Source organism: Dipteris shenzhenensis, chromosome 1 (assembly GCF_047967505.1).
Source record: "Dipteris shenzhenensis isolate YYH24624 ecotype China chromosome 1, Dip_SZ_1.0, whole genome shotgun sequence".
In the NCBI taxonomy this organism is placed as follows: domain Eukaryota; kingdom Viridiplantae; phylum Streptophyta; class Polypodiopsida; order Gleicheniales; family Dipteridaceae; genus Dipteris; species Dipteris shenzhenensis.
The window spans coordinates 39,755,584-39,773,316 of NC_141596.1; the positions used below are offsets into that span (position 1 = coordinate 39,755,584).

Genomic DNA, 17,733 nt, shown 5'->3' on the forward strand with positions numbered 1-17,733 from the left:
ATAAAGGTTAAATTAAGTGGAGTAACTACGCGATCCTCAGCACCCAACACTTCTTTCAGTCTACTGACATGGAAGACTGGATGAATCCTTGCATGAGGAGGCAAATCTTGTTCATATGCATGAACTTGGCCAATTCTTCGGATAACCTTGAATGGACCATAGTATCTGGGGGATAACTCCCTTACGTGTCCAGTACTGAGAACAAGTATACCATCGTTCCAATATAAAACTCTCTAGGTGAACTATGTCTATTAGCATAGAATCTGTCCCTGTCTTGGGCACTTCTAATAGACTCCTTGGCAAACTGCAACATCTCTTGCATATCTTGCAAGAATGTTTTTGTAGCATCATTCTTGATTCCCTTTAATCCGACCATTATTGGAGATTTAGGTTGAAGCCCATAGATAAGCATAACCAGTACTAGAATGCTTTGCTCTGTTATAAGCAAATTCAACCATGGGTAAGTAGTCTTCCCATGGTGATGCCTCTTGGAAACATATGCTCGAAGCATATCCTCTAGAAGTTGGTTCACAACTTTCGGCTGACCATCAGACTACCTTTGATGTTTTGGTGTAGTACCTACTTCCAAGTTTCTACTACCTACTACCTTTGATCATGATGTTTGGTGTAGACTAAAATGAAAATGTTTAGACTTCACAAGCAGTTGTAGCTTGAATGAAGAGATTTTGGACTACCTTTTGATTAGCCTTCTCCTTTAGTGCTAGCCTTCATCATGGCTGAGTCTGCCCTTCATCTCCGGAGTGCCGACAGAAACTTAGTACGAAGACTTTGTATGAATGGATGCTCAAGTATGTGTGGGTGTGTGGATTTGTATGTGTGAGAGCATATTTTTATACTATGGTCTACACCCACTGTTGGGCGCTGATGACGTCAGTGGGGATGTCATAGTAGCTAGTCCCTGCTATGCATGATGGAACCTTGTGAGTGACTATCATGAGATTGAAACTGCACTATGTTGTGTTTTTAGAGGATGAGTTTGGGAATGTTCCTGGATTCATCTAGGTATATGATGTTTGGTGTAGTATTGATCTATCATTGACACTATGTATCAGAATCCAAATTCCAAATGACTCTGGTCTCCGGAGAAAGTTTGTAGGTCTATGTCAATGTAATGTGTACAATGTATATCTTTCTAAATGTTTTTGAGTAAAATTAGGGTCACGTATGTTTCAACCCTAGGGGCTGAACCATACTCCAATCATACTTCCATACTCGTATGACGTATGTGTATGGTAATGTATGGAAAAAATCTATGCTTCCCACTTATTACGAGGAATGTCCAAAGGTTGTAGTAACCCTGCACTTCTAAGTCGTTCTGCTTTGGTCACTTGACAAGTATGGCAACCTACAAAATAGTCATGAACAAATTCTCTCATCTTAGGCCAAAAACTATGTTTCACGAGAGACAGAGTCTTGTATACTCTAGGATGTCCCGCACTAGGTGCATCATGACACTCCCGAAGACTCAGATCCGACACATCTGGTACATAAATTTTTTCATTTCAAAACAGTAAGCCATTCCGAATCATCCACACTGACCTCCCGTCGCTTGAACCATAGGTGGCACAATCCCTGAGTCCTGATCAATCATATCGGTACTATCCTGGACCTTCTGCCAATAATGATTGAAATGACTATCAGTTGCACAAAGCCCTCTCAAGGATTGAAATAGGTAAGAGGATATCTCAGTAAATGACAAAGCATTCACCATCTTAATCCGACTTAGGGCATCAGTAACACTGTTGAAAGAGCCTTTCCTATACTGAATCTCAAAATCAATATCCTGCATCAACTCAGCCCATCGAGCCTTCTTGCCCCTCAAATCATCCCCTCAATATACATATCGGATTGATCGATGATTAGTCAACACGACAAATCTAGAACCATACAGGTAATGCCTCCGAACCTTGAGAGCATAAACAACTGTATAAAGTTCCTTTTCCATGGTAGGCCAACGATATTGAGTATTATCGAGCTTTTCTCTCTCAAAAGCTACAGGTTGGTCCTCTTGGAATAATGCTACCCCGATGGCATAGTCACTTGCATCGGCCTCCAATACATAAGGCTAGGTAGGATTGAGCAATGCTAGAACATGTGCACTCTTGATACCAATTTTCAAAGTATCGAAAGCCTTGTTCAACTCTTCATTCCAAGTAATAGGTTGTGTAGGCCTACGGCCACGACCCTTCAATACGTTGGTTAAGGGGGCCTTGATTTTAGAATAATCACGAATTGATTTTCTTAAAAAGACAGTAAATCCTAGGAAAGAACGAAATTGTTTCACTCTCTGAGGTATAGGCCAAGTCAAAATCTTTTGAATATGGTCTTCATCAATGCTAACACCCTCACGAGTAATTTGTAGGATCGATTGAGAGAGAGAGAGAGTACAGATAGCAAAACGAAGCACAAGCCTTAGCCGTCACGTTAAACTTGGATTAGATAATCAAAAACAAAGGTAAAGCCTGTCGAAAGACTTCGAACTTGGTATGAGGAAGTGCCTTTGTAAACATATCTGCTATGTTGTCCTCTGTGGGAAGATAGGACAACTCTATGTCTCCTGCTGACAACCGCTCCCGAACATAATGATAGTGAACTTCAATATGCTTTGTACGTGCATGAAACACTGGGTTACGCGCAATGGCCAAAGCACTCTGGCTGTCAGTGTAGACAATAGTGGAGGATGTCTGGCGAATACCAAGATCTGTAAGTAACTGTCAAAGCCAAACACACTCTACTGTAGTGGTGAAAGCTGCCCTGTACTCAGCCTCACAGCTAGACGTGGCAACTGTTGGTTGCTTCTTGCTGAGCCAAGAGATACATGAATTGCCAAGCAAAAAACAATTGCCAGTATGTGACACTCTGGTGTCAGAACATCCTGCCCAGTCACTATCCGTGTAAGCATGCATTGGTAAGTGAACCCTGATCACCATAGAAGAGGGCTAAATCCTGAGTGCCTCTGAGATATTTGAAGACTCTCTTCACTGCTTGCCAATGCTGTGAACTGGGCATGTGCATGAATCTTCTGAGCTGAGATATTGCATACTGCAAGTCAGGTCTGGTGTGACATAAATAAATAAGGCATCCAACAACTTGCTGATAAAGAGTGATATCGCATGGTGGGCTTCCATCATGAGCTGATAATTTGAAGCTAGGGTCCACTGGAGTAGAGATTGGCTTGCAATCCTTAAACTGAAAATGATCAAGGAGCTGTCCAATATACTTGGACCGAGACATCATGATACCCCCCTCAACATGAGCAAACTGAATGCCCAAATAATAATGGAGCCGTCCCATGTCTGACATGTCAAAAATCTGCTGCAAATCAGCCTTGAAAGCTGCAATTTGTTGAGTATCTGGGCCCGTGATGAGCATATCATCCACATATAAAATCAGCACTAAAAAATCAGATCCTCTCCCACGGACATAAAGAGTGGGTTCTGTGGGACTATTCTGAAAACCAAGGGATAGTAAGTGTGCATGAATTTTGGCATACCATGCCTTGGGTGCCTGCTTCAAACCATAAAGGGCTTTTCTAAGACGGCATACCTTATTTTCAGAATTAACAACCTCAAAGCCAGGAGGTTGTGTGACATAGACACTCTCCTGCAGATCCCCATGAAGAAAATCAGTTTTGATGTCAAGCTGGTGCACTTGCCAATGATGATGGACTGCAATGGCAATGACACATCTAATGGTAGTAATCCTGGATGTGGGAGCGAATGTATCCTCAATGTCAATGCCTTGTTGTTGGGCATACCCTTTTGCAACAAGACGGGCTTTGTATCGATCTATGCTGCCATCAGATTTCCCTTTTAATTTGTAGACCCACCGCGTTCCAATGGCATGCTTGCCGGGAGGGAGATCTACTAATTCCCATGTGTCATTTTTGGCAATAGATTGTAACTGAGCTCTCATTGCATCCATCCACTCTTTGCTGTCAAAAGCATCTTTATGGCATAGAGGCTCTTCATTGCAAGCTGTAGGAAGGAGTGCAAACTCAAGAAAGTGACCATGTTGGCAAAAGGCTGATCTTGTTTGCTGTCCCTCAATGTATCAAGAAGCCATCTGGGAACTTGCCTTTGCTGTCTATTGACAGCTCTTTCTTCAATGACTGCATCATGAATAGTGGGATCATTTTGTGCCGGAAGAGGAACTTGCAAATCACTTGCAAATCAGCATGAGGTTGTGGCTGATTATTGCTTAGTGGAGGGCCTGCAGGAGGCTCATGTTGCTGGTCAAAATCCTCTTCTGATGATGGCAGAGGTAACCAAGATTCAAAGGCATCAAACATGTCAACATCTGGCTTTGCCTTGCAGTCCACAAGAGGAGAAGCTGAATGTTAGCAAAGATTACATCTCTACTGACAATAATCTTCCCAGTATTTGGTTGATATAACCGATACCCTCTGCTCTCCTGGCTGTAACCAATAAATATGCATTTGATTGTCTTGTCATCAAGCTTATGTCTCAGTTGAGATGGTACATGAACATATGCAAGAGACCCAAAAACTCTTATGTGTGAAAGTGAAGGCTTCTTGCCTTTCCATGCTTCATAAGGTGTAACAGTCTTCAATGCCCGTGTAGGTGATCTATTCAGCACATAGTTGGCACACATTACTGCATCAAGCCAAAATTTATTGGGCAAAGACTTGGCCTCAAGCATGCATCTGGCCATCTCCATTGTGGACCTGTTTTTCCTTTCAGAAACAGGATTCTGCTGAGGAGTGTAAGGAGTAGTGCATGAGTGAATAATGCCGTGTGAAGATAGAAATGCATCAAACTCCTTTGACATATACTCTCCCCCCCTGTCTGTGTTGAGGGTGACACGCTTGCATCCTGATTCATTCTCAACCATATTCAGCCATCTCTAAAAGCATAAGAAAACTTCAGATTTGGCTTTTAAAGGATATACCCAGCAATATCTTGTGAAATCATCAATGAGAGTCATGAAATACTTATATCCCCCAATGGCATTTGTCCTCATTGGGCCACAGACATCACTGTGTACTAGCTGCAATTTCCTTGTGAGAGTTTTGGGCAATTTTTTTGAAAAGGAAATCGATGCATCTTACCCAAAAGACAACCCTCACACACATGTTTGGAAACTGTGTGAGTCTGAGGTACATCATTTGCCATCTGCTGTGAATGTATCTTTGCAAGAGCTCTATAATTGAGATGGCCCATTCTCTCATGCCAAAGATGAGTTTGAGCAAGCTGTGAATCTGAAATTGCAAATGCTTCAATAGAAAGTGCAGTTGAGTGATGATCAAGGTGATAAAGCCCCTTTTGCAAAGTGCTAGTGAGAACTATGGCATTGTGATCACGAAGATCATAAACTAGGCATCTATAGCCATCAAAAATAACTCTGAAACCTGAAGTGGCAATTGCTGAAATTGAAATCAAGTTGACTTCAATTCTAGGCACAAAAAGAACATTTGTCAGAGTAACAGGATGGCTTGAAATGGATGTGGGCTGCACATCTCCAATTCCTTTAACAGCATATGAAGCATTATTAGCACACGTGACAGTCCCCCCTCGAGGTGCATCAGCTAGAATGCATCAGCTTTGGAGGGATCAAATGAGCAATGGACAGCCCATGCCCAATCATCCTGAAGAGCATGTGCATGTGAAGCATCTTCTGGCTCATGGGATTCAATAGCATGTGAGGCAGTAATTGTCAATCCTGCTTTCTTTTTCTCCGAAGCAATGCGCTTTCTGCATTCTGAAATGTCATGTCCAGGCTTGCGACAATAGTTGCATCTTTTCTTCTTTGACTTATCTGCTGTATTTTTAGATGCATGGGAGGAATTGCAGCTGCTGTGTGCAGATTTTGGCTTGCCCATAGGCTTGGAAGCCTTGCCTCTTCATGTCAGCTGTGAAGCAAATGCATGATCAGGAATAATGGCTTGTCTATTAGCTCTACTTTGCTCTTCCTGCAAAAGCAAAGTCACTAGCTGATCAAAAGAATAGTGGTCTGGATTACCCATGGCCACTAATCGAAGGGTTGTAGCAAACCCTTGGTATGTATCTGGCAGTCCATTCAATGTGGTACTGACAAGCTGTGAATTTGGCACCACCGCATCAATGTTGGCAAGCTGTTCCATGAGGTCCTTGACCTTTGTCAGGTATGCATCCATAGACTCACCTTCATTCATACTGACTTCTTGTAATTGCCTTCTCAAATATGCAACACGAGCTTCATTGCAAATCTAATAGAGATATCCCAAGCATCCTTTGCTGTCCTACAAGACCGGATGTGTGGAATAATGATTCTCTTGCATGATAAAGCAATGCATGAATGTGCATTTGCATCTCTTGCATCCCATCTTGACTGTTCTTGAGTTGGAAGAGCAGCAACAGGTGTGCTAGAGGAAGAGGCATCAGGAGTAGTACCCCCTGCAGAAGGACCAGCAGTAGAGGCAACCACTGTAGCATTGGCTGGCCTCAGACCAGCCCCAGAAACAATATTCCACAAATGCTTTGCAACAAGAATATGTTTCATGAGATAAGACCACATCGGATAGTTGGTGCCATCCAACTTATCATCTTCACGAAGAACTCCAAGTAAATCTTGATTGTTCCCAGCCGTAGCAAATGTGATACCTTGAAAAAGACTTGAAAACCCAAAAGCCTCAAGGCTATCACTGCAAAAAGCTGGTTGTCTAAAAATGACAGCAAATATCTGCAATTTTTCAACCCAAATCAAAGGGCAAATGCGAATCTGATCCAAATGTGACTGTGGCAGGCAATGTTCATTGCAAAAACAGCAAATATGGCAAAAACCCCAAATTTAATGAGGGCAAATAGGCCAAAAAGAGGGCAAATGTAGAAAAGCCCCAAATTTTCCTGAGATTTTGCAAACGTGAGACAATGTATTGTAATCTGAGCCAATGTCCTGCAAAAGTGACTCAATGTCCTGCAAAAGTGACTCAATGTCCTGCAATCTGACCCAATGTACTGCAAACAAACAAGAAATTGCAAACCAAATCCCAAAGAAAATAGCCTCAAGGCTTGCAACTGCAAAATTAGGAGTGCTGTCCACAAATTGTCTGCAAAAGTGCACCAAATCCCGGAGCAAGTATAATGCAAGTACAACGTACAGTGCGGGTATTGAATTGATGTACGGAATCATACGGATATCAGCACGAAATCCAATGTACGGTTGTACGGATGCATGTACTATGTAGTACAGTGTACGGAAATACAGTACGGACATGTATGTTGATTGTACGGAATACATGTACGGAGAGCAGTACAGTACCTTGTACGAACAGATACGTAGTGTAGGTACGGATCTGTACAACTGCTCAAGTACGTAGCTGTATGGTGTACCAAATGCAGGTACCAAACTGTACGGAGTACGACTATACGGTGTGCGATGTATGGCGATGCATATTCGAATATGTACGGTTATACGATGAAGCAAGTACGACTGTACGATGATGTAGGTACGGAGCAGGCTGTGAGCACGGAAGGTGCACGACGACAGTACGGAGCAGGTACGGGATGTTCCGTACGGCGAGTGTCCAATGTACGGACGTCTAATGTAGATTGTACGACGCAAGTGAGTACGGAAGCCACGGGTGGAGAACGTACGGATTCTGAGGCAGGATCTGTACGGACGTCCGTACAGTCGTACGGACTATACGGATAAAGGTATAGGGAGCATATGCAAATCCGGGGGTAGAAGACGAGTCGAACGTGGTTCTGATACCACTGTAGGATCGATTGAGAGAGAGAGAGAGTATAGATAGCAAAACGAAGAACAAGCCTTACCGTCACGTTAAACTTGGATTAGATAATAAAAAACAAAGGAGTACAAGGTACAAGTACCTAGACCTAGGACTAAGTGTCCTAGGTGTCACATAGGACTAAGTGTCCTATGTGGCCTAAAAGACACTAACACTATAAGTGTCTTTATTTATGCCTACAAGGCACATACCATGGCCTATAGGGCATCACTAGAACCACCAGAGAATGGCCTACATAATCTTGTGTCCTAAGTAAATGATATGTTTCATGAAGAAATCACATTTACTAACCTTAGCATACAGCTTATTCTGTCTTAATAGAATTAAGACAATCCTAAGATGAGCAATATGATCCTCTTGAGTCTTGCTGTAAACTGAGATATCATCCAAGAACACAACATCAAACTTGCTCAAGAACTCAGAAGAAGTCATTCATTATCTGTTGGAAAGTCACGGGAGCATTGGTCAATCCAAAAGGTAATACAAGAAACTCGTAATGACCATTCCTAGTCCAAAAGGTTGTCCTTTCAATATGTTTTACATAAATACGAATCTGATGGTTGCCTGTCCATAAGTCAATCTTAGTGAAATGCCTCGCTCTAGCTTATCTGTCTATTAAGTCATTAGCACGAGGGAGAGGATACTTATTCTTAACCGTGATTTTATTCAATCTAAGTCTGATGGTTGTTTGTCTGTAAGTCAATCTTAGTGAAATGCCTCGCTCTAGCTAATCTGTCTATTAAGTCATTAGCACGAGGGAGAGGATACTTATTCTTAACCGTGATTTTATTCAATCATTTATAATCCGCACACATTCTTCAAGTTCCATCCTTCTTCTTCCTCAGAAGAACGGGAGCACCCTAGGGTGATCTGCTTGGTCGTATATACCCCAACTTCAAGTATTCTTGAAGTTGCTGAGCTAATTCGTCCTCCTCTAACGGGCTCATCCTATAAGGTGGTATACTTATAGGCTGAGAACCAGGGACTAAATCTATGGGATGGTCTACTGCCCGTCTGGAGGCAAGCCTACCGGCAGTTGTTCGGGTACTACTTCACTAAAATCATTCAACAACTTCTTTAATTCAATATGTTTAACGACACTTAATCATTTGCATCAGACGCAGATACAACAAATGAAGAAAATGGAATTAAAACACATTGAAATACATCACACAAAGTTGTTTGTAATATATTTCGAACTTCAATCGCATTTACAAGAGGTCCCTCGGAGGGATGTATTCATCACACTGTATCAAAAGTTGGGTGACCCCGTACAAAAGAGAAAGGGTATGAGCTTCCCAATCAAATTGGACATGATGTGTTTTAAACCATTCAATGCCCAACAATAAGTCTACATGATCCAAGTGCAAAACATAGCACTCCAAAATATCATCATAGGCTTGAATCCGGACGGAAAGTCGATCCACCTTGCGATCCCTAAACTTCTTTGCTTTTGGAAGCTGCTCCTCGTAGGTGTGATCACTAGGCGTTGTAATTAGTTGTAGCTTCTGCACAAGTTTGTGGTTAACAAAGTTGTGAGAACTACTTGGGTAAAAAAGAATGTGAATCCGGGTCCCCTGGATCTCACCATAAGCCTGGTAGAGATCATGGGAACAGTGAATTAGTAAAAGAACAATCACTAGAATGAGGCTTGGTGAGAACATTGACACATATACTTGTCAAAGTAGTCAGAGCGACTGTCTTTGACTTCGTTGGTTGTCCTTTGATCTTTGGTGTAGGTCCTTGTGAGGCTTCGGGCCTCTTCGGACAATCAACCGGAGTATGCCCTTGCTCCTCACAAATGAAGCATTGCCCTTCCTTTTGAAGCCGAAGCGAACGGAGGAAGTGCTCCTTGCTATTCTTGGTGGATTTATAATTCTTCTGAGAAGGAAGATTAGAAGATCTCACATCTCGAGTGCTAGTAGCTGCATTGAAGAACTTTCTCTTGTTCTTCCCCTAGGTTTCGGGTGTAGTCAACTTCTTGGTGGAGGCCATCGTATCATCATAAATGCGCGCTAAATGTATGGCCTCCTTCAGGGTTGAGCTCTTATTGTTCTTTACCTGCAACCTATAGGAATCGAGCAAGCGGGCCACAAAGAAACCCAAAAGGGTCACATGATCCATCTTTGTAGCGTGGGTTTGAAGGTCACGGAATTTTTGGATATAGGTCTCAAAAGGGAGGCTCTGTTTGGTCATATCCAAGGCCTTAAACTTGGCCACGATGTCATAATCATCTTCCTTTTTTAGAAACTCAGTTCTAAAGGCGTCTTTGAAGTCTGCCCAGGTGGATGGCTGAGGCCACAATTCCTTCCACCAGAGTAGAGCCTTCTCGGCTAGATATCCAACCGCTAACTGGATGCGCTTGTCTTGTGGGTAGGGGTGAAAATTGAAGTGGACCTGCCATTTATGCAGCCAGGTATCCACAACCTCTTTCTTGCGATCCTTTTTCTCCCCCGAGAATGTCCCGTGTATGTATGCGAATCTAATGATATCTGCTCTTGATGTCAATATGCTGAAGATTGTATCACTTCCCAGCCTGTGTTGCTCTTGATATCTGCTCTGTGTTGCTCTGTGTTGCTCTTGATGTCAATATGCTGAAGATTTTCATAGCTCTCTTTGAGGCATCAAAAGCTTCACCTCCTTATGAAACCAGGGAATAATACCAAGCACCACATCATGAGGCTTCTAGGGTGAGATGAAAAAGTCCTCCTGGTCAACATAATCCTGCAATGATAGGAGTGACAAGAACAAAATTTCCATGGAACATTTGATCCGCATCCAAGGCTCCTTGGTTTTGATTCCACTTGCAAGGCTAACTCTTCGAAAATGAAATTATTCATAGCTCTTGGGTCAAAAAGGATCAACACGTTATGATCATGCAATTCGCCCCACAGAGGGGCAAACTTCTCTGGCCTCTTGGCCACTTTCCCCAAAACATCGGGGATACCTCCTGCCATAGCCTTGGGCGGTTTTTGAGATCTTTTTTGCTCACTCAGTCCCAAAGAATTTTCGAGGCATTGGGCAGCCACATGTCCTTTTTTTCCACATCAAAAACATCTCCCTTCCTTCCAAAAGTCTCAATCTGCTTAGCGTAAAGCCCCTTATAGGGCCTTTGGTTTTGGTCTTGATTGTGGTTTTCCCCTTGGCTTGTGAGGTTGAAACCCATTCTTTTTTTTTGGTCAAGAAAATTACTTCATTAAGTATGAATGAAAACCGTGAGAGCAAGCTCAAATGCGGGAGTACATCATGCAATGCACGAGGAAAAAACAGCTCAAAGTGAGCTAGTATTTGGACTAACACAGTACACTCTCTGATGGCCATTTGAGCGAGCATGCAGGGATCCTCCAGAGCAACCACTGCCAGGAGAGTTACTTTTTTCAGAGTTTGGAGGGGATCTCCTTTCTTCTCTGAGTTTCTTCAGGGTTGAGATGGCATTTTCAGCCTCTGCCTTGGTTCTTTATTGGCCATAGTCTGGGAAGGGTGAACCTGGATACCCTCCATCGCCTCTGTACACCTGGCTCTCCAAATATGCCAAGTTGCAATGCTAGCCAAAATCTCCCAAGACGTGTCTACTGAGGCATGAGCAGCTCTGAAAGGAGTGAGGGGAACATCCTGGAGGGAACAAGACTCCATTGAATGTCGCCGTACAATGAAAGCTAGAAGGGGGATCTGGATCATGTCTCTCCACAAACACACGTGGGCCAGTAAGAGATAACCAAGCGAGTGAACCCCAGGTCATATAGAAAGGTGCTGTATGAAAGATGCTGAAAATCCTAGCAACACCTTTCCAGATCGTCCTCGCCTGTATGCACTCCCCAAGGCAATGTTGTACTGACTCAATTGCCATGTGACAACGAGGACAAGTAGGGTCAGCCCCGAACCTGGATCTACACAGGTTCACTGCAATCCCTCCATGAATAGAAAGCCAAAATAAAAAGGGTGATCTTTCTATTCCTGAGGGATTTCTAGAGCTTACGCCAAAAGTTCTTCCGCACAACTGCGGAAATCTGAAAACTATCCCAATGTGGCGCTCTGGAGGGCCTCCGATCTCTATTGCTGAGCTGAAACCTCCGGGCATTTCTAACTGTACAGTGAAAGAAGGGAAAGCTCTTCTCTCGGTGCCCCTCATCAATCCAACCTTTTCAAATTGAAGTGGCTGGAAATCCTTCCTTTTTGATATATACTTGGTCTTTTTTAGGACATCTTCCTTCTCCTTTTGAAACGAAGATGAATCCTTCACATTCATCATAAATGCAACTGAAGCTGAATGCATGAGGCCTGAATCTCTGCATGAGGCATTGTATTTAAAAAGGCTTAACATTTGGCGGCAATCTTGCTCGATACTTTTGAAGCTTCCGAAGCTGTGCCTTAGCTGAAATCTTTTTGAACGGGGTTACCTGTGAGTATGCATCCCAAAATCTTTGATTGAAAACCCTGCGTCCTCCCTCACTTCATGTGAAGGCCATCCCATGCAATATGGCCTTAATTTTACAAATTGGTTTGGGAGAAACTGTTGATAGAAATACTTTTTAAACTTCTTCCACGACTTGAGAGCAGGCCCATCTACCAGCTTGGCAGTCCCCCAAGTGATAGGTGTACCTATAAGGTGGGGACTCACCATCCGGGGTTTGGATGATTCTTGATAAATTTTCCGTATCTGTCAAACTGACATATAAGCTGCGTAGCCTTCTCTGTCTGCCATATGCCGCATCATAAGTTACAAAACGGCCAGTTTTACCTCTCCCCTTGAATTCCTTGGCCCTGGAGGGCTTCTTACTCTGCCTCGATGCCTACTGCTTGAAGAGTTGGAGGAAGAGGATGAGGTTGAACTTGAACCGTTGCTGGAAGTCATTCTGCCTCCCGTGCTTGGGGCTTGAAGATCTAGTTCTCGGTATCATACTTCTCCCTCTATGCTGGGATTTATGGCTTCTCCTGGATGATCTTGTTGAAGAAGTTGGTGAGGGGCTAGAAGAATGCTTTCTTGGGGGAAATACCTGTTTGGTAGATTTCTCTGTAGGAAGAGATGCTGAAATTGTGGGTTCTTTTTGAAGAATTCATACTTCATGAAGATCATCATTTGGTACCTCATGCCCTCTCTTGCTGGGCGTTTTGAACGACCTGTTCTGAATTTTGAATGGGAATAGATACCGAGGAAGCAAGGGAAGGGTAAGTGCTTTCTCCCAAGCACCTTCCTTCTCGAGAAGGTGGGGTAAGGCGCTATGCGCTTTCATGCTTCGCCCCTACCTTGCTCAACGGTAGCAATCAATCAGTACGATACAAGTGCTTGGTCAGTGCCATGATCGGTAAATCTCCATGTGCCTTATTGCGATCAACAACATTAAAGAGGTAGGAAAGCAGTAAAGAAGCAAATGACTGTTGGGCACAGATGATGTCAGTGGGAATGTCATAGTAGCTAGTCCCTGCTATTGTATTTTTAGAGGATGAGTGAGGGCATGTTCCTGGATTCATCTAGATATATATCTTCTCCTTGCTTTGCTTGCACTCATGCTTCAAATGACAATAATTGCTAGGTGGTTAGATTTTCTTGTGGAGAAGGACAAATGCCTCATGCTGTCAAAATCATCCGCTAATAGGTCAGGTAATAGAAAGTTTTTCAGAAGGTGTGCATGTAGTAAGCATGGCCATGATACAGTTCCGGTTTAGAATAACAATACCACCTTTCCTTATTAGGGTGAAGAATGTAAGCTCTCATTGTGCATCTTTTGAAGTTGCTCTTGACTAGACTCTGAAACAAATGATCATGTAAGTCCTGCTTGTCTCCCCTTTTTCTCGGATTCTTGACTTTCCTTTGAGTGAACGCAGTTGGGAAATGTACCCTGGTTTTGTTTGGTGGAGAGACTGTTTGGGGAATTGACATGATGTATAAAGCGCTGAAGCACTTTCTGTAAACATGCACAGCATCTTGTCAATGCAACAAAGCATGTTCACAGCAGGTCTTAGAAGCAAGCTAGAGGCATGTCATATGTTTTAGAAGCCCTGCTACCTTCTCTTCATAACAGCCCTCCATTCCTATGCTTGGTAACTGATGACAACATAAGCACAGTTTTGCTTACCAAGTGTTTTTTATTTTTCCTCTCTCTTTGCTTTGTTTCATGTCCCCCCCCACCGAGTCTCTTCCCCCTTCTTTTCTTGTTCCTTGCAGAAACAAATCTAGTCTGTAAGATTGGATATGTTCCATTCTTATGAAGGTATATATTTTGGTTGATTGGCAGCTTTGCGATCAGTTGTACAAGTGTTCAGGCGAGAAGAGGACAACTGGAAAGACAGTTCAAAGTCACTGAAGAGGAGGAGAGAGCGGCCAGATCAGGTAAGAGAGCCTTTGTTTTTTAGGTGCCCTTCAGCAGTTAAATAATTCTAAGTGAAATTTACTACTCGTGGGTATGTGTGAGTGAGTTGTTAAGAGTGTTTTTTGAATGCACTAATGGGTTGCATATATCTATTTGGCAGAGAATTTGTGTTTGTAGGGTGAAAGTTCTTGTGATTCTGTGCAGGATAGACACCATTCCAGTGAGTTTACCTCGTTGGATGTTTCAAGATACAGAGGTGTTCAGTTCCCATATAAAGTTAATGACAGAGTCTTAATAAAGGTCTAACCCTTTTTGTTACTCTTGGTTAAATATTTTTTTACAGTCAAATTACTCTTGTTAGCCTGCATATGACCTTTGTGTGGTGAAGATAGGGCTTGAATCCTCGTTGCATGCAGGGAAATAAGCGAACTCCAGAGAGATTTGTGGGGCGGAATGCTGTTATAACTACTCAATGTCTGAATGGATGGTAAGCCTGATGCATTAGAGAATTATGCCTATTTAACATTGCAAAAGATTGCTCATAAGGTTTGCACTTAGTCACACTTCAAATTTGGGGCATTAAGAGTTTTCACATCGTTTTCACATAATTTAGCTTGCTTCTGCTAAACAAGTTGCTCTGGTGCCGTATCAAAGCAGTTTTTTAAATCGCTTTAGGGAAAATTGATGATTAAGATGTCAAATCACTGATGCTTTTCGAAGCACGTGATTCATTGGAAATTAGTGCTCTTCTTTTGTGCTCCATAGGCATAAGATTTAGACCACAAAACTGACTTCTTTTGTGAAATGCTGTTTATCGAAGGTATGTTGTTAGAACTTTGGATAACGGGGAGAGTGTCAAGCTACAATATCGCTCCCTAATGAAAATGGGAGAACAACCATCTTCCAATGAGCTTCAACCTAAAGTAACAGGACCGAGTTGGCTATAATGTGTGGGTAAGGCTATCATAATTAGAGTTATACTTTTTGGAGGCATCAATATAGTATTAATACACATACTTTTCTTGGATAATCTTTTGTAGTCTTGCCCCAGGGGTGTCAAGGATCTTTAATAGATCCTCAAAGAGAGGTGTATCATTATTTAAGAAAATTCGACCTTTGACATCTCATATAATTTGTATACCTCTGGAATTTTTTGCAGTGCGCTAATGCAGGGGACTCATGGATTGTGCTGGACCCTTGAAATTGAATAGTTTTTGCAAGAAAAAGGCAGGTATTTCTAGTTCAGATTCTTTCTTGCAATGGTAGAGGGCGTGCAAATATGGGAATTCTTGCAAGATACAGGAGTTGAGATTTTGGATGTGAAATCCCAATAAGGTGGAACAATAGTTAAATTAATTTAGCACCATCGTTTAAAATTGAGCTACTGTTTGTGTTCTATTGAAAAATCTGACAGATTGAAGTAATTTGAAGTCTGTTTTGATTTGCTGTCTGTTCATTGCCACTGATAGGACCCTTCACGCACATTAGGACTTAGGCTGAGTGTTATGTGCTACCTGACTTGCTGTCCATTCATTGCCAGTGATATGACCCTTCACGTGCATTTAGGACTATGGCTGAGTGTCATGCAATCTCAACATTATGCACTACCTGACTAACTTCGCAATTTAATACATGGATTCTATTTAATGAAAGTTACCATATCATTGGAGGAAGTTAGAGATTGAAGAATATGATGATAACCTGGTTAAGAGATGACCAGATGTTTCTCTATAGAGAATCTATGAATGCTGCATAGGGTACAGTGTTTAAGTCATACAAGATGAGTAGGGAAGCTCAATTTTATCTGCATCTAATATCTCAGTTTTGATGGTGATGCAGGATGTGGACTGCACAATCAATATGTATTATAGCTCTTAGTGTCGCGTGGTTCTTTCGCACAAGTTCATGATACTGGCTAATTTTGGTTGTCTCCCTTGCCCTTTCCTTTTCTGTGGAAGTTGCTTACAAGCTTGGAATCCGTATCCGAGTCTTCCCTTATTTTGGTGAAATGTGGAAGGCTTTGGTCCATGAGTGGGGAAACAGCCAAGTGATTTAAGACAGGTCACGTCAATCTTGTCCTCCAAGCTTTTGACTAACTGTACTTAAAAGAAACATGCGTTTTCTCAGTGGCTTCTTTTTGGTCCTTTTGATAATTGCACCCAGGAGAGTTTGTCCAGTTTTAAAGGATGTTTTGGTTTCAGGGAAGGATTAATGTGCTCATTCTATGTGAAGAAGGCTTGAATGATGCAGACTTTAAAGGGTCATTTGTATGAAGTGTGGCAGTTGTATCGGACATGGGTTCTTGTGTTGTTATGTTAAGCTGCATGATAGGCATAGAAGGGGCCAAACAACTCTTCATTCGTATGAAGTGTGGCAGTTGTATCTGACATTGGTTCTTGTGTTGGTGTGTTGTTATGTTAAGCTGCATGATAGGCAAAGAAGGGGTCAAACAACTCTTATCTTTCTTGACCTTGTACCAAGCGTTTAATTAGAAAGTGGAAACTTTATAAGACAAGAATACTCCTTGGAGTGAGGTTTCTATTTTGAGTTTCTAAGCCGTGAAGTGCAGTGCTGCAAGTGCGGCTGTACAGGTTTCAAATGGTGTGTAGGTCAAAGTTCACTTTCAATGATATCATGAAAAAGAAAAATGAACAGAAGTAGCAGTGTTTCTTATTGTTTATGGTTGAGTATGACCTATAGGATCAAAAGGGAATTTTGAAGCAAAAGCAGGGTTTATTTGAAAGTCTGTTTATATTGTGGCTGTTGTATTATCAGTGATTCTTAGAATATTATGAATTATTTACATCTCAGTCTGATTTGATGGAACGGTATCAAGCCAGCTTTTACACCTTTAAAATAAGAGATTTGAAGCAGTCTCTGTGTACAAGCAGCAACTGCTGTACATGTACTGCCATATGCATTTAAGGGTTGCTGATAGTGGCTTGTAGAGCAAGCTTCTGGGTGAAATGAAGATGAGACAGAAACAATACCAATCTCACTTCTGCTTATGACCTCCAGGGACCTCACAGAAACTAAGGTTGGAATAAATGTGTGCTCATTTAGGTGTGGCTGGGCTGGATTTGCATGTGTGAGGGCTTATGTTCATTGCAGGCTCTACCTGCTGCTGCTATGCGTGTTGGAATTGATGATCTCTATGAAAGCTGCGCATTTGCTTTTGTTCATGCACATTTGCTCCACCCATGATCTATTTGGTCATGTATAATTAAGATGGATGGCATTTGCTTTTGAATTGCTAATTTGATCAAAGAAGCGATATAAGTGTGCTTATTTTAGGATCAGTGCGCCTTGAAACTGAGCTACGAAACTGTTATTTTAGACTCCGAAATAGTTCTGTTTCCAAATTGACCTTCCAACACTACCTAATATGAATTGGGGTATTTGCTTTTTGTGGGCATTTGCTTTTGTTCATGCACATTTGCTCCACCCATGATCTACCTGGTCATGTATATTAAGAGAGATTTGCATTTGATTTGCTACTTTGAAATATGTTCAAAGAAGTGATTGAAGAAGGATGCTTACTCTAGGATCTATGCGCATGCAAATTGAGCTATGAAACCACTACTAAGAATTTTGAAGTAGTTTTGTAAATTCCTGTTAAGTAATTTGGAATCATTTCAGTTGACTTGAGCTCTC

The 17,733-nt window shown here is 42.1% G+C and overlaps 1 protein-coding gene across 8 annotated transcripts in view; it reads left to right on the forward strand.

The window, feature by feature from the left end:
• Window positions 1-16,205, forward strand: part of LOC147905821 (uncharacterized) — a 30,684-nt gene extending 14,479 nt beyond the window's left edge. For 6 of the 8 annotated variants that reach the window (XM_087374910.1, XM_087374902.1, XM_087374867.1 and 3 more), the window contains 5 exons: window positions 14,005-14,099; window positions 14,284-14,379; window positions 14,496-14,566; window positions 14,900-15,033; window positions 15,239-16,205. In XM_087374910.1, the coding sequence (XP_087231036.1) occupies window positions 14,005-14,099; window positions 14,284-14,379; window positions 14,496-14,566; window positions 14,900-15,026 (389 nt within the window). In that variant the 3' untranslated portion in view covers window positions 15,027-15,033; window positions 15,239-16,205. The remainder of the gene's footprint in view (window positions 1-14,004; window positions 14,100-14,283; window positions 14,380-14,495; window positions 14,567-14,899; window positions 15,034-15,238) is intronic. The other 2 variants (XR_015541012.1, XR_015541013.1) reach the window with 2 other exon arrangements.
• The last annotated feature ends 1,528 nt before the right edge of the window (window positions 16,206-17,733 follow it).